Below are 16,460 nucleotides of genomic sequence, written 5' to 3' on the forward strand. Positions count from 1 at the left end.
CCAAATACGTTACATTACTTTTAAGAGTTTTTACATTACTTTGAAATTCTTGGACAGATTTCAGCCGAATACTTTGAAAACACCCTCAAAAGGTGAACTAGTAATTTGACTGGATACCAGATACCGAATACCTAGTAAGGCTTTCGGGTTTATACGTGTTAACTTCGCTTTTTAGTAGCAATACAATACTAATGATGATTCTTCTTCATGTTACAAATTATACAAATGATAATAATACAACCATTGAAATCCAACTGCTTAGAAGAGGTACAACAGACAAACCGAAATATGGGGAAAAGTTCTGTGGTAAATGAACTAGATTGATGTTTAAAAGCTATTCGCCTAGATCAAAAGGCAGGCCCTTAAAGTGGTGTTCGCCAAATGCCAGTGTCCAATTCTAATGAAAAATTTGTGTTATTGGTTAATTACAGCATGAAAAACTACTGCCATACCACAGGGATGAGTTCGCCACCTTTGACTGTTATCTACATTATAACACATATATCTAGAGGCAATTTCTGCAGACATATCGATAGACTCACACTTCATCCGTTCGCACGTGGGCCCCCGGCAGGCGGCGCTGAGTCCGCAGCAGAGCTCCTTGAAGTCCACGTGGCCGTCCTGGTTTTCGTCCAGCGCCAGGAACAGGCCGGGCAGAGCGGCGCGAGGGACCGGCGGAGACACCAGCGGGGACAGCACCTCCGCGTCCAGCTGCCCGCGCATGGAGCGCGACTGCAGGAACCAGAAGCACTTCTCCAGCGCACAGATGTCCTGGGGTAACAGTTCACTAAGTGAGTAAGGCTTATAACACAATAGCTCAACAAATATATTTATTTCTTCTTCATCTTCTTCAAACCCTTATACGCACCTGATGGTGCAAAGGGCACTGCATCATATAAACGCAGTGTTAACTTGATTGTTTCAGGTACTCCATCAGCCCTCCGTTTCAGGTACCAGTCCAGGGTAATATTGAATAAATATTAAGGCGAAAAAATATTTCATATTTATTTGACCCACCCCTGGGAATCGAACCCGGGATCTCCAGTACAGTAGCCAAGCGTTCTGACCATTACACTACAGATAATTTTTATTAACTAGATACAAAACACACAAAGTAACAGATGGCTTATGTCAATCCGGTAAAGCAGTGGACACAACATCCAAAGGTCACAAAGTTAAAGGCAGCTAATTTTTCCAAGAAAAAATTACTTATTGCTTTGTTCATTTTTTCCTTTAAAAAATTAATGTAAAAAATCATTGTAAGGAAAGCTTCAACGCTATGCAATTGCTAGGACAAGAGGTTTCCTGATTTTATTCATGGATAATGTTCTTTGAGTTTTTCAATGGAGCCAATTCACATAGGCACTGTTGGCGTGGTCATCAAAACTTGTCAGAAACAAGACAATTGAGATAAAAGATGTCCAGACTAGACCCTGAACAGATTCAAGGACATTCTAAGACAAGGTTGCTTTCTCCGTTCACTAAAGTAATTGATTGTCAAATTACCAACACATTTCTGGCAAGCAAATATTCATTGAAGAAGCCATTCGATGACAGATTGAGAATAAACCATTTTGTTTTTCATTTCAATAATGCATGGAACATATGAGTAGATAGGCATGCTGACCCTGCGCTACAAAGATGGACAAAATAAATAACGATGTAGCCAAATCGCCGATGTTTGATTTTTATGACACATTTTTAATAAAATGCTGAAAAATTTTATCAAAAAGGATAATTATAAAGTGATTACGTTTATGAAAATTTCTAGACCAATTATTTCCATTTTAAATGACGGTGTAAATAATTTGTATGACTCAACACAGCAATAATTGAGTAATGTTAATAAACAAATTGAAGGTTGTTTGTTACATATTATCAATAAATTATTGTGTTTTGATCAATTTGATAATGTTTCTCTTATCTTCTGTACGTGCTGACATTATTTGTTATAGATTTGAAAAGGAAAAAAAACAAAGGATTATCAAAAAAAGATATTTTTTCCATCAGGACCAAGGAACCAATAATGCTTTAAAAATTATTATGTAATAATATATATGTACCAATAAAAAATACCTGCTTTATACGCATATATATGGAAAACAATATTCAAGTTGTTGACACCTTTCCCTATTTATTATTTTGTAGAATCGATCTTTAATGCTGTTCTGTGATTATGACAAACTGAATATATTCCCAAAGAGAGCTTCATATGTTCCGTAAGAAAATTTAACAAGATTTCAAATATTTAGTTTAGCGCTATCAGCCTCTAAATTCACTTTTATAATCAATAAAATGAAATTTTAATAGGCTTTATACTTTTGTGTATGTTAAGAATAAATAAAAATCTCTTTTATCCAATGACTAGAAAATTGCTAACTTACTCATTTCCTAAATCATTTATTAAACCATAGAAGATCGCAATATTAATATAGAGGAAGATCCCACACGATGGACTGATCAAGTTAAAGCAGCAGCAGGCACCTCGGTGGTTAGAACGTTACATGCAGTACGGTCAAGGGATAACTGGAGAAAAGTCATTGCTTCCACAAGGGTCACAACCCTCAGTAATGAGGACTAAGACAGAGAAAAATTAGTAACACAATTTTTTTTAAATGTAAATGAAAATTTCATTACAGGTGCAGCTTAGGGAGGCATTTATCAAAAAATAATAATGTATAGTAAAAACAAATAAATAAATACATCTGGCAATTCACAGGTATGTATCGAAATAAATATTATAAAATTAATGTTATATATATTTACGATCATTTCAAACTATGAGTCCAAATTCAAGAAAACATATTTTTGACAGAAGTAGCTATCCCAGTGAAGGTATGAAATCTTTTTCTGTGATTTTTCGCATTCTAGTGAAGATTATAGTTTTTTCTGATACCTCTCAGCCTTATCGATGCGTAAAAAGATCTAAGTACCAATCTTAGAAAATATTTTACATTATTTAATTCTGCGAATTGGCATTATCACTTCCACATTCCAGTCAATGATTAAACAGAATTTGACGTATTTATGCTATGTATGTACGATAATGTAACGATTATCACCATGTAAAGATACCGCTGGTTTAATCTGTGTACTGCATATGTGTATCTACACAATCATATTTTATGAGAGCAGTAAAACTATTAAAAAATTATATCATTTAGATTATTGATTCAATGAAAATGAAAATTTTTGGATGAAATTCCATTATTAACCTTTCCCTTACGGTGCTAAAAAAACTTCCGCGTACAACGGTGATATGTATTTTTTACACCAAATGAAAATGTGGTTTTAAAAACGGGAAAAATGTGAATATTCTAAATGTTGCTTTATTGACCACAGTTGAAGTTGAAATTTAACAGTCTCAAAAATGATTATTAAAATTAAATTTTAGAGTGAGGAAAGAACAGTAGAACAAATTTAAGAGGCAAATTTATTTGGAAAAAGAATCAAAGGAAAACTTGGCACGATCAAGTATGTTAAATACTTGAAAGCGGCCGGGTCAGGAGTCAGAATAATCGGCAAGTGTGTACGAGGAGATGCAAGTGTGGCATTCTACTATCTCTGCCTACATATGTGGATAGTCAACATGATGGTAAGCTAGTTATTTAGTTATATTTATCAAGCAAACCATTAAATTAGCAAAGCGAAGATATTACATTTTAGACAAGGCACTGATCAAGATTTGTCTCACCCTTTCCTCTAGATGCGTGACGCCGGCCAGAGTCTGATAGAAGGTGGGCGTCTCCAGATCCGAGGTGAGCCGCACCCTCGGCTCGAGCAGGATCCACCTGGACAGCACGGTCGCGTCGGCGCGCAGCTGGATCCAGCTCTGGAACTGGTCCAGGTCCGCGCGGTCGCCGCTTCGCCCGAACAGCGCGGCCAGCGCCTCCGAGGACGCGATGGCCGCCGGCCGCGCGCCGGGCGGGTGCAGCGACGCGTTCTCCGCCTGCAGCGCGCGGATGAAGTCCCATCGCTGGATGTGCGTGCCGGCCTCGTTGCAGTAGAGCGTCCATAGGAATCTTGAGATTCAGAAACGAAATACGTGGTCATATATTGACGTAACTAACATTTCACGAAAATATCCGACGTTCAATAAAAATAATTTTATATCGACGAGTACAGCCTTAAAAACAGATTATTCAAATAATTTATATTTGTTTACAATTTTCCATTTTATAATTAAAATACAACTTTGTTTTAAAATCACTTTAAATATTTTATTATAACATAATTATAATGTCTACCGGTTCCGAAGCTTACCGCTTCTTTATCAAGACTGATTAATACTAGTATTAGTATTAAAGTTATAATAAAATATTTATAGTGATTTCAAAACAAAGTTATATTTTAATTACAGATTATTCAGACTAATGTTGCATGAGATCTGTATTTGCATATGTGTAAGTGTGTGTATAGTTCTATGACAGTGGTTTTATTTATATTTTTAATTATTTGATTGTCCCGATGAAGATACAGGTAAGTCACTAAACCAGCAGACTACAATCTCAGCCAGTTGTTATTTACTAACATCTAGTCAAAGTATCTGGCCACAAAGTGAAGTCTTGCAACTTCTATGTCGAGTGTGGCTCAACATTATTTGGCGCAATTTTTAAAATAATTTAAAACAAAAAATGAATACATGGGTGGGCTGTCCAAACTCAAAACGCAGTAAGGGACATTTTTTTAGTACGTTTTTTTTACATTTTTGGACTAAATAGATTCTACTTAGTCCAAAAATGCAAAAAAAAACGTACTACAAAAAAATGTCCCTTACTGTGTTTTAAGTTTCGACAGCCGAGGTTCTCTACAATGTTCCAGAACAAAATAAATGTGAGACCCCTTTTGGTCTATTTTGTAAATCAATAAAAGAATTGGTGGTAGGTAAAAAAAAAGAGAAGTGCCTTAAATATAATTAGTACCATCCTTTTCATAAAACCGTAAACAGATAAATATGTAAATTGCGCATATAAAGACAGAATGGCATATATAAATATGATTTTTAATTTTACCACAAAGTGACTGACTACCAAGAGTTAATTTTATGAAAAATATGAATTGTTTATATTCTTAATTTTTCTCTCTTTTTAAATAAAAAAAAATCAATTTATGAAATTAAATATAATTTGCAGAATAATATTTTTATGTATAAAAACTAGGAAAGATTTTTCTACAACTTTTACAGAGGTGCCATTTTGATGTATATCAATGGGTACCCGGAATCGAGTGCAGATGGTATGTCCATTATTGAGTATTGATGAATGCAATCTCGAGTGTATTGCTCCATTATAATCTACATTCTATAAGGAATAACATGATAACAGAGGTACTTTTTTGTAATCATTTTTGTAACTAAATATATCTATGAAGGAAAACTATAAAAAGGATATTATTTTTAATTTAAATCAAAACACGATTTGATTTGAGTCAAAAACCAGTTACAAGTATTTAAGTAAAAAATTGTTTAAAGCAGTCAATCAGATTGTTTTCTTCTATTATGTAGTCCGCCTCCATAGTGTGATGGTCAGTACGCTCGGCTACCGTTCTGGAGGTCCCGGGTTCGATTCCCAGGGGGGGTCAAATAAATATAAGTGATTTTTTCACTCTAATATTTATTCAATCTTACCCTGAACTGGTTGGTACCTGAAGCGGAGGGATGATCACCTTTCCACTTCGTTTATATGATGGAGTGCCCTATGCACCATTGGGGTGCGGATAAGGGTTGAAGATTTTGTAGTTAGTATACTTTTCAACGCGTTTGGACCATTTTTTTGCAAAATCTATGGTTTCCACTTCAAGGAAAAATATACAAGGATTCCCTACCATGGTAGATTAAAGTCACTAGGACTTACATCATTGGAAGAGAGTGGACTTGATAGGGAGTTTTAAAATCTACGGTGTAACTAATATAAGGGAACAACACTCATCAAACTCAAATTGCGAAAATGATGGAATTCTGTGTTACAAATCAGTTATTGCAGCTTTTAGATAGAGAAACTTGTCTACAGTAGTAGCTTTTAATATTATGGCATACCATTCTCTCTAGTTAGAAATATTATCCTTATAGAAAAATGACAGTTATAGTTTCATTACATTGCCATTTTAAAATGGTCAAAGCACACTACAAGCTACAGCTGTAGGTATGTCGGGAGTATGCGATGTCCGATAGCTGGAAATTGTGATGTGCCTTCGCTCATTCCTTATCTAATCTCTATCCATTGTTTGCCGAGTGAGCTGAATCAACCGAGTACATGTGCGTCCCTATAATACGACAACACCGCACTGATTTCTTTGAGCTCGGGAAAATCTGACAAATTGACTGAGTCAGAAAATGATCACTCGGGCAATTGTGTCGGGTTGTAGTCCCGTGGTAAGTGTCGCGGACTCTTAAGTCAGAGTTTCTCGGTTCGAACCACTCTACCACAATTTGATACCTAGTTCTAATAATGAGCGGCTTAGGCCTACAGAAATAGTATGAAATAGAAATATTTGTGTAATTAATAAAACCACTTATATTTATTTTAAAAAAATAGAATATGCAGTAAAATAATGTTGAAATATTAAATACTATAAATAACTCAAATAAAAAGGATGCGGGGCTGAGAAATTTTTTATCAATAAATAGAATAAAATAACAAGTATGTTGTTCTTTCCACATTAATTTTACATAACCAGCAATCGAGTTTCACCATAATCAACATCATCAGACTGGTGTCGATTACGACGAAACCCGGATGCTGGTTAAATAAAATTCATGTGGAAAAAACTACATACTTGTTTTTTTTTAAATGCAGTTCCACCAAAGAAATGTCAGTACAAAACCTAAATTTATCAATAAAATTAAGAAAGGTGTGTTGAGATAGTTTGGACTTGTGAAACAAATGAGTGAGGGAAGAATGGTTAAACAAATACGAAACACAATTTTTTTAAATTACAATTGATAAATTACAAAATTACTGCATTTTATAAAAGAACAGCTAATTGGCAATTATTATATTAAATTTCAGACTTCTGGATATTTATTTACAGTTTCATTTTGTATTTCTTTTCAAATGTACAGAAAAGTTAAAATTACTCTCCCGACGTGTTTCTGTATATCTAACTTTAATAATCATATATTGATTAAATGATTTACAGTATCGAACAGATTAATTCAAACAAAACTTTTTTTTCGTAATTTCAACACCCTCTAAAAAAAATGTTTTGGGGGTGTTCCTCGTATTATGGACCAGAGCTGCTTCATTCAGTGACTGAGATGATGAATAGCGAGAAGTATCACCCAATTCTACTGGAAAAGATACTACCAGAGATACAAAAACGAAGGTCAAATGGTAATGGAATATTTCAGCAGGATTTAACCCCCTGCCACAAATCCAAAAAAAATTATGAAAATTTTCACACAAAAAACAATGAACTGTGTTGGACTGGTCAAGAATTTTGCCAGACATAAACCTTATTGAAAATCTATCGGGAATCTGTAAGAATCGGCTCTCCAAAATTTATTGCACTACTGGAAAAGCTCATTTTGTCCATAATTCAGGTATGGTTTCGAGACGAAAAAATGGCATCCACGTGCCAAAACCATATTTAATAGATGCCAAGAATGGTATAATCTTTGATAGAGCCCAAGTGAGATCATATTAAATATTAATTTGTGATATAACTAATAAACAAAAGATTTTACAAAACTTTTTACGAAAATAAAACAAAAAAAGTTTTGTGTCAATTAATCTGTTTGATACTGTATTTAAAGAAAAAAACTAAAACAAATAAATGTTGCCATTATATTGTTGTTATCAAAACATGAGATTATATAGCATAATTAATCACACTGATATTAGATAATACGTCATTAGGAGTTGCATACTTAATAATATGCTTATTTTATTAATTAATTATTTGCTCAGTAAAATATCATGTATAAATAGTATTTGTTTATTACATTTTAATGTTTTTTGTGCCATGTCATAGTCAAGTATCACGTGAGAGTATATGTCCCTAACTTGGCCAGCTCTAAACAGCGCCTCAATAGTTCTGATGCCCGACCAATCTCGTATATTCCGGAGCCAGATCTGTCTTCTGCTATCATGTCGTCCTTTTGCCTTTTATGATTAGGTACAATAGCCCGTACTTCTCTCCTCTGAGCAAAGGCCCCAGATAGGACTCCTTCCGGACTTTGATATCGGTCACCAATTGTCTTTCTATTCTTGCTCTCTGGAGCACATTCACGTTGCTGACCATATCAGTCCATGGAATGTGTATCATTCTAATATGTAACCATGCTTCGAATGCCTCTAACTGGTTCATAATACTGATCTTGAGGGCACAATTTAACTTTATTTTATATGACTAATATACATAATTATTTTATGTATTAATTGTTAAATCAAACACAGATTTTTTGAGTCTACTAAGAATAACTCGACACTGGCTATAACACTAAAGATGGGTGAAAAGCCATTAAAAAGAAGAAGAAGAAGAAAGGGTCTACTAAGTTGTATTTTATTGTTAAAAAACACATAAAAATTAATATGACAGTTTTTTTGCCTAATCATGGCATTTTCAAACGAATGTGAAGATTAGATGAAAAAATCTACATATGTTTGATTTAACAATCAATACATAAATTGAATTTTCTAAGGTTATTTATTGGTTATAGGGTTTTACGTCTTATTTGTGCCATATTGTAAGCCCGAGACAGGATCTAGACTACTTTGGTGTAAATCTGGCAAGATTTATAATCACTGAATGAGTAGTCCAGGCCCTAACTCCATATTGTTGCAGTTTTTGCCATAACTTTATTTTTAATTTCCTGTAAACCTTCCTTGTTCTGTCAAATTTAATTCCCGTATAATTATTGTTTCTAATGAATTTAGTCTATAAATAAATAAATATTTTTTAAATTATGTTGCCTGACTAAATAGTTAAATTATGAATCAGACAAAAAAAAAACAATTCGAAACGAAAGTAAAATGAATATTTATTTTTAACCAATAATTATTTATTTTTCATAAATTTGATATCTTTATTTATTTGTTTAACTTGTATAATAAGCTTTTGGATATTGCCATCAAAGGAGAAAAAATAAAGATCTTAGAAACTAGGAAAACATATGTAGTATAAACATTTTTAAACTAAAGATTAAATATGCCAATAGTTATTTTGGACACTGTTATACTATTTGTTTTTTATTGTTATTAAAATGTTAAATATATACACTTGAATTAATATTCAAATTGAGCTTTGAATAGGGTATGCTTAACTTAAGGAACTGCCAAATGGTAAAAAAGTGTTTTTTTTATATAAAAAAAATTACTTGGTAAATACTATTCAAATTAAAATTGTACAGATATTCCAACAAAGTGACTGCCAAATCAATTAATGAAATTATTTCTTAAATACTTATTATTAATAATTTAAAATAAGAACAATGGCTAATTTTTCTTATCTATTAGGATTCTTGTTGGTCTGTCTTCAAGTTATAAATAAATGAAAGATATGTTGTTATCTTTAGATGTGATTCTGCATAGAATCTTTTAATAATCAGATGATTCAACAACAACTCAGCCTCAATGCGCAAATCATTTATGGTTTTTCATTGTTCAAACCTAGACATCTCAAGTTTATCTCATATCGTGACAACACAATTTAATACTTGATTTGTGTGTTTTGGAGATAAGGGAATAATACTGGGGGCAAATTATGCGAGAACTTACATAATGACCGAAATAAAAAGCGACCGTTTAGCAGCGAAATACACAAAATATATATTTTTCACTCACTTGATCCTTTCTTCCTGCGATCCCTTTGTCAGGACTACGAGACCACAGACCAAGTCTTTAAAGGCTATCCCTCTCCGGGTACCTCCGCAAGCGGAGTAAAGCAAGTCCGACACACTGGTCGGGACTCCGTCTCCGAGCACGTCTTGCACGAAGCCATTCTTGCTCAAAGGATCCCCCGCAGATCCAGCAGACTTCTTGAAAGCCTCCCCGATCCGCTTCAACTCGCTCTCAGACACTGCAAATTAATACGGAATTAAGAATTCACACACTGTCACTTTTACTTCATTTCGTTATATACGCGCATTCCGCGGACGAAAAAAAATACGCACCGCGCTTGACAGCTTCTTCGTACGTGATAAAACAAGGTTTTGAACCTTTAGCACCCATTTCCGATCGAATTACAGTTCGATATTGTTTCACATTTGTGCACGATTGAATATAAAACAATGCAAATTTTATAAAATGACAGATCGAGACCTGATGATCACTAAAGATCAGCAGACATATTGAATATTTACTTGTTTTTGTACTGGCAATATAGTTCCAGTACCAACGTGACAGAAATACCGAGATAATTAAGGCAAATGGGATACAAATTAGAACACCTTTCATTTCAAAGCAAAAATATAATAAAATTGATAAACATGGATTTTTTTGTGTAATTTATGTTGATATGGGTATAATATTTTTGATTTTGTCAAATACTTGAAAGCGGCCGGGTCAGGAGTCGTAATAATGTATGAGGAGATGCATGAATGTGGAAGGGGCGAAGAATGTTTGCAAAGACAAAGTGGTGTGGCGTTCGATTCTCTCTGCCTACCCCTGCGGAGAAGCGGCATGATGGTTAGTAAGTAAGTTAGTTTATATTTTTGAGGAATTATTTTCAATTTATAAATTAATTTAAAATTCAATATTTGAATCTCACAATTTCTTTGTAGTTTAAATGTATAAGAATATATTCATATTTATGTTATAGTCACCGTTTTTTGGGGTAAGTAGTGGGTATAGTGATGGAAAAAGTTTTTTTTAAATTGTGCTTTAAAAAACACACGATTCTGTTTTTTATAAAATACTTACTTTAGCTTACTGCACACGTTTTTTCAGCCAGCGTTTTCCTTTGTTGGAATCCCAAATGCATGAAACGTGTGGAAACAGCATATCAAGTACACGAGCGTTTTTTCCAAACGGAAAGTATTTTGGAATGGGTTTCATTTTCCACGTTTCAAACATATCGTAGTCATAGAGGAGAAAGTGACTTTTTTTACAAAACCGTGATCATTGACTATTTGATATCTTACTAGCTTAATATTGCCTTGAAAAACGTCCCAAAGGTTTTTAAACTTGTAAGTATAATAATACGGATATAGTCCGCCTCCGTAGTGTAATGGTCAGCATGCTCGCCTACCGTTCTGGAGGTCCCGGGTTCGATTCCCAGGGGGGTTTAATAAATATAAGTGATTTTTTCACTGTAATATTTATTCAATATTACCCTGGACTGGTACCTGAAGTGGAGGGCTGATCACCTTTCCTTCATGTGTAATCGATCGAGATAACACTGCGTATGTATGAAGCAGTGCCCTATGCACCATTGGGGTGCGGTAAGGGTTTTATTATTAGTATAATATATAGACTTGGTAAAAATGACAATCTGTGTTGGTCACTTTCTCTTGTACGACTACGATATGTTCGCTTTTCCCTAGTACCTAACCAAAAAAAAAATAACAACTCCAACTACCTATTTCTTATGTTTTTGTCTATGGTATTCTTTAACTCGTTCCAGGGGGGGTCGACTCGTAAACGTCAGATTGTTCAAAAAACGACCAGAAATGACGAGACACATTAATACACCAACAAAAACACCAAAACGGGAACGAAAAATACGAGATACCAAGATATTTGAACAAGTTGTTCAAATATTTCAAATAAATATAGACAAACTATGGTTATAGACAATTATCGATAGAAAAATAGAAATCCGTATATGAAGAACTTGATAATATTGAGTATTATGCCAAAGTTAAAGTTAAATTTTGCGTATGAAAGTGTAGTTTTTCTTACTTGACACAACGCTCCCTTGAACTTCTGCAGCACCCCCCAAATGCAAAAAATTTAAAAACGCCTAGCCAGACTTCCAAAACGCCTACAAAGGGGCGCTGGCACCCCCGTTAAGAAACATAACTTCAGAAAGTGGTGAGCACTCCTTCCGCCCTTTTAAAATATTGTATTTTCTAGAATTTTAAATTTAATATAGTAATTTGAAAATTCTATCGTTTTTGTTTTTGTTGAAAAGCCTTATATTTATACATAGTTTGAGATAATAATTTCAAAAAAGTTACCATTACCATTTACCATTATAAGGTTGAGTTGAGTAACCATTATTAATCGCCTGAACTCTTTTTATAAATGTCGCGTTTTAGCCGTGACCTTTCTATTTTTGTTTACACTGAAATAAATAAATTTAGATAGTGAAATATCTTCTTTGTAATATTAATATTATAATTTTGAAAATATATAATACAACAAATTTCAATAAAAATACCATTTAACCTGAAAAATGAATGATAAATATTTCGGCGGGTGGATTTGATATTCAGCCGCGGCGAAGTCACGCCCAGCCGGGAGCTTAGTACTTCTAGCCGTTTACGTCACTTCCGGCCGCTGGCGAATATCACTTCTAGCCATAAAAAATCGAGGCAGTTGGCGGTCTTTATATAAATTAGTTAGTCTGTGCTTGTTCGACCGATTTTGTGACAGGTATCGAGGTTTGCGAAAAACTCCATCAAAATGTTGGCAAAATTATATCCCCTTTTGTTCAAAAGAACATCAACATTCTTTCTTACTATTGCGGTAACGGGTTTCTTCTTTGAAAGGGCCGCAGACGTCGGGGCAGAGGCATTATTTGATAAAATAAACGAAGGAGTGAGTATCGTTCATTATGTAATGGACGCAGTTTTCTATCAAATTCTATGAACTGTTTCGATTTTGGTACATAATACTTGTCAAAATTGTTTGCCACACTATACAATGATAATTATTGTAATTACCCTATATTTGACTTGGCTCGTGTATTAACGATAGTCAAAATGGGTTATATTATTAAGCCTTTGTTATTTTGTGACATTTTATTGAAATAAGTGTAATCAAGACTTTGTAAAAAAAAATATGTTAATTATTTTGTTTTTTTTTTCTTTTCAGAAACTCTGGAAACATATGAAGGCTGATTTAGAAAAATGAATAACTCCTATTTCAATATTGCTGTATAGATGTACTATGTTAAATATAATGTAATTTAATTCGATTTTTTTATTATTTTATTTTACCTCATATAATTAAACAAGGTTACATATCTAATGCCTTGGCGTTTGTCTGCCTCCATAGTGTAATGGTTAGCATGTAATGGTTAGTATGTTTGGCTACTGTAGCGACGCTGTCTTCTATACACCATTGTGTGGATACAAAGATGAAGTGTAGAATATCTAGTAAATACAAATTTGTTATTAAAAGACAATTTTGAAATCAATAGTAAGAAAATATTTATTAAGAAATAACTCCTAATTGGAGATAATCCAGATTTGTGAACAACTCAACATGTTGAAAGAAAATATGTTCATTTCCATATTACTTTCTCCTTGTAAAGCCTGTTCTATTTCTATCACAAAAATATTTAAAAAAATAAGCATATAGTCTTATAAAATATTCAAGACATAGTTTTACTATCCCAACAGTAAGCTTAGTCTTCCTCAATGAATTGATAAATTTTTCCTTTTCGGCGTGTCCACACCAATGAATGTGAAATCAATTATCAGATATTGTAACAGGTACTGGCAGGTAACAAAATATTTCGTAATTGAGGAGTATATTTATATATTCAGTCTCTTTTCTAGTAGCGAGAATGGATGAGGATAATATTATTAACTAAATTAAAATATTGATAAAGTAAAACAAAATGACTCAAGAAACATTTATTTTCAATTGGTCTGGGGGCTGTATCATATCCAAAAAAAACAACAAGTTATAAATAAATAATGAGAGCTGACCTGTAATAAATTATTAAAGTGCAGTTTGAATGCAGATTTTTCACACTCATTATTTATTCAAATTCTTATAAAATATACCTACTGCAACTCTACATGTGCATTTATTTGATTATGCAGGTTTGAAATTTTTATGTGGTATTATCATAAATTCAGTGTACTGGTCTCATCGTTCCTGAAAATCACCTTAGAGACAGCATCAGCAAAGATTATTTCAAGTACCTATATACAAGATCAACTTGCTGATGGTTTTGCCTGTTCCATGTTCCAGTTGTTTTTCGAAGGAAGATCCTTCTCTCTTCCTTAAAAGAAGTTAACTGTTGATGTGTATCTAATTTTCATTTATCTTTGGTATTTTTTAATTATCCTTTTCATGTTCTCGTACGTATGATTTAATAATACTTTCTTTTATGAAAAAAAAAATTACCCTTTAAATGTTTTGCCCAAAAGAATTCAATATATTTGGAAAATATGTATGATATACTCCAAATATTTCTACATTGTAAACTTGAACCACTTTTTTTTTGACTGTCATTGTCCAAAGCTAGAGTTAAATAATTTAACATATTGGTTCACTACTTTCTTCAATAACTTCCCAAGGTAATTCCGGCCTATACTTTTCCCAGGCTTCTGGTTTTCTGATTCTCCTGGGTTCTGTTAGTGACACACCTCCATTCTCTAAATTCTGCATTAGTTTCTCCATCTTTCCTCCGGCTGGAGGCTTAATATCGCATCTGACTTCTATAATTCCAGACTGCAGGCACCTTCTTGCAAGTGCTCTCCCCACATTAATGTACGCCGAGGTATCCGTTAGCTTATAAAGTTGCTTCTTTATTGCCCACTCTGACGAACTCGCTTCTATGACTGTGCCGTTTAAGTAGTGAACTATGCGGGCTGTTATATGGCGGTTTGTTGGAATTACTTCTAACCTAAAAAGGTTTATAATTTAACACATAAATATGGTAAATCCATTTCTTCGGATGCTACTTGAAAATTATTAGAGAATGTGCATCTTTCATTCTTCAAGTCGTAACAGCTTACACAGAAAATAATGACTGAAAAGGGTGTAAATGGGAACAGCAAAGCGATAGACCATGTACAGAAAAGAAACGAAAATCGCTCTACATGCATGAAAAATTTAATTTGTTATTGTATTGTGAACCTTACTTATGCCAAAACTTCCTTCCCGGTTTATCCAAAACATATCCATTAGGCTTGTACCCTAATCGCAATCTCTCCAGATTCCTTGGGTTCCTGTTGTTCATAACTGGGGAGATATCATCGTTGGGGTGCGTCGTGGCTGTGCTTGAACATCGTGCAGAAAGCGCTGGAAATATTCTTACTATTTGTCGCTGTAACATCTTGTCAGTTTACGACGCAGAAACTATTTAAGAAATAAAATTACCGTTTTTAAGGTTATTATTGCTTGTCAGAAAAGTCATAGAATAACTCGAAAATAGAGTAGAATTGTGAATTACAATCGAGGTTGACCATAGGCTATGATGAAATGTACAAAATGAGTAGCTCGGGGTAAAACTTGGTAAAACAAAAAACTAGTGGATTTTATTCATTTTGCAAAAAAAAACAACATTTTTTTACACTAATTTGTGAATCTTCTTCTAACCCTTATCCACACCCAATGGTGCATAGGGCACTGCATTGTATTGACGTAGTGTTATCTTGACCGTTACTTACATGAAGGCAAGGTGATCACTTCTGCGCTTCAGTAACTAGTCCAGGGTAATAGTAAATAAATATAAGAGTGTAAAATCATAAATATTATTTTCAACCCCCCCTGAGAATTGAACCCGGGACCTCCAGCACGGTAGCTAAACACGCTAATCATTACAAAATTGTGAAGAGCTATTTATATTTTAAGAATCACTCATGCGATTAAAATAAATTAAGAATTCGGTAAAACAAGTATTCCAAACACTTAAAAGTGGTCAGAATGCAAGGAATAAAATAAATTGTGTTTTGGAAAGAGTGATTACAAATAAAAATATGTCCATGGAAGCCAAACTGGCGGTTCACAATGAAGTGCTAGTACCACTGACACTGATGTATGGAATTGAAGCAGCATGGAACTGGCAAAGGAAGGATGAAGCAAACGAACGCTGTTAAAATGCCTTCCCTCAGACAAATGTATTAAAAACGAAGAAATTAGAAAATAATGTAAGGTTGAACTAAGGATAATCGAAAAGATTATGAAAAGTTCTTTAAAGTGTTATGGATATGTGGAGCGAATGGATAACGATAGAATGACTAGGAAGTACATTTGGCAAATATGAACGGGAAAACAAAACGAGGACGGCCGATTAAGACTTGGCACGACCAGATCAATCAGAACCTTAAATCTAGTGGTGACAAAAGTTTACGTATTCGGAGGGCATTTATGGCTAGATGTATGGATATGAAGGAAGCTAGGAGTCTATGTCAGGACAGAAGAGTGTGGCATCCCATCCTCTCTGCCTACACCTGTAGAAACAGCGTGATGGTAGGTAATAGTAAAAGTGATCAGATTGAGACGGACGTTCTATTCTCTCTGTCTACCCTTTTGGAAAAAGGAAAAGTGATGGTTAGTTATATGGTAAAAATGTTTTTCAAAAATAGCATAAATATTGAATAAAATATTTTTTACACT

The 16,460-nt window shown here is 33.8% G+C and overlaps 3 protein-coding genes across 6 annotated transcripts in view; 1 reads left to right on the forward strand and 2 right to left on the reverse strand.

Annotated features, from left to right (window-relative positions):
• Usp32 (Ubiquitin specific protease 32) overlaps nt 1–10,302 on the reverse strand; it is a 30,947-nt gene extending 20,645 nt beyond the window's left edge. For 2 of the 4 annotated variants that reach the window (XM_088256423.1, XM_088256425.1), the window contains exons 1-4: nt 10,112–10,302; nt 9,783–10,017; nt 3,695–4,022; nt 543–771 (exon numbers count right to left, since the gene is read on the reverse strand). In XM_088256423.1, the coding sequence (XP_088112549.1) occupies nt 543–771; nt 3,695–4,022; nt 9,783–10,017; nt 10,112–10,169 (850 nt within the window). In that variant the 5' untranslated portion in view covers nt 10,170–10,302. The remainder of the gene's footprint in view (nt 1–542; nt 772–3,694; nt 4,023–9,782; nt 10,018–10,111) is intronic. The other 2 variants (XM_088256422.1, XM_088256426.1) reach the window with 2 other exon arrangements.
• A 2,202-nt stretch (nt 10,303–12,504) lies between these two features.
• Nucleotides 12,505–13,080, forward strand: ox (ubiquinol-cytochrome C reductase complex subunit oxen). The gene is made up of 2 exons (XM_088256428.1): nt 12,505–12,701; nt 12,978–13,080. Exons 1-2 carry the CDS (start codon nt 12,567–12,569, stop codon nt 13,014–13,016), a joined length of 174 nt encoding a protein of 57 aa, XP_088112554.1. The 5' UTR covers nt 12,505–12,566; the 3' UTR covers nt 13,017–13,080.
• Nucleotides 13,081–13,406: 326 nt separating this feature from the next.
• On the reverse strand, nt 13,407–15,263 carry mRpL18 (mitochondrial ribosomal protein L18). Its single transcript, XM_088256427.1, has 2 exons — nt 14,984–15,263; nt 13,407–14,745 (listed from the first exon to the last, which is right to left on the reverse strand). Exons 1-2 carry the CDS (start codon nt 15,175–15,177, stop codon nt 14,376–14,378), a joined length of 564 nt encoding a protein of 187 aa, XP_088112553.1. The 5' UTR covers nt 15,178–15,263; the 3' UTR covers nt 13,407–14,375.
• Nucleotides 15,264–16,460: the final 1,197 nt, after the last annotated feature.

This window comes from Brachycentrus maculatus, unplaced genomic scaffold (genome assembly GCF_059751285.1).
Source record: "Brachycentrus maculatus isolate JH-2025_06_01 unplaced genomic scaffold, ASM5975128v1 h1tg000061l, whole genome shotgun sequence".
In the NCBI taxonomy this organism is placed as follows: domain Eukaryota; kingdom Metazoa; phylum Arthropoda; class Insecta; order Trichoptera; family Brachycentridae; genus Brachycentrus; species Brachycentrus maculatus.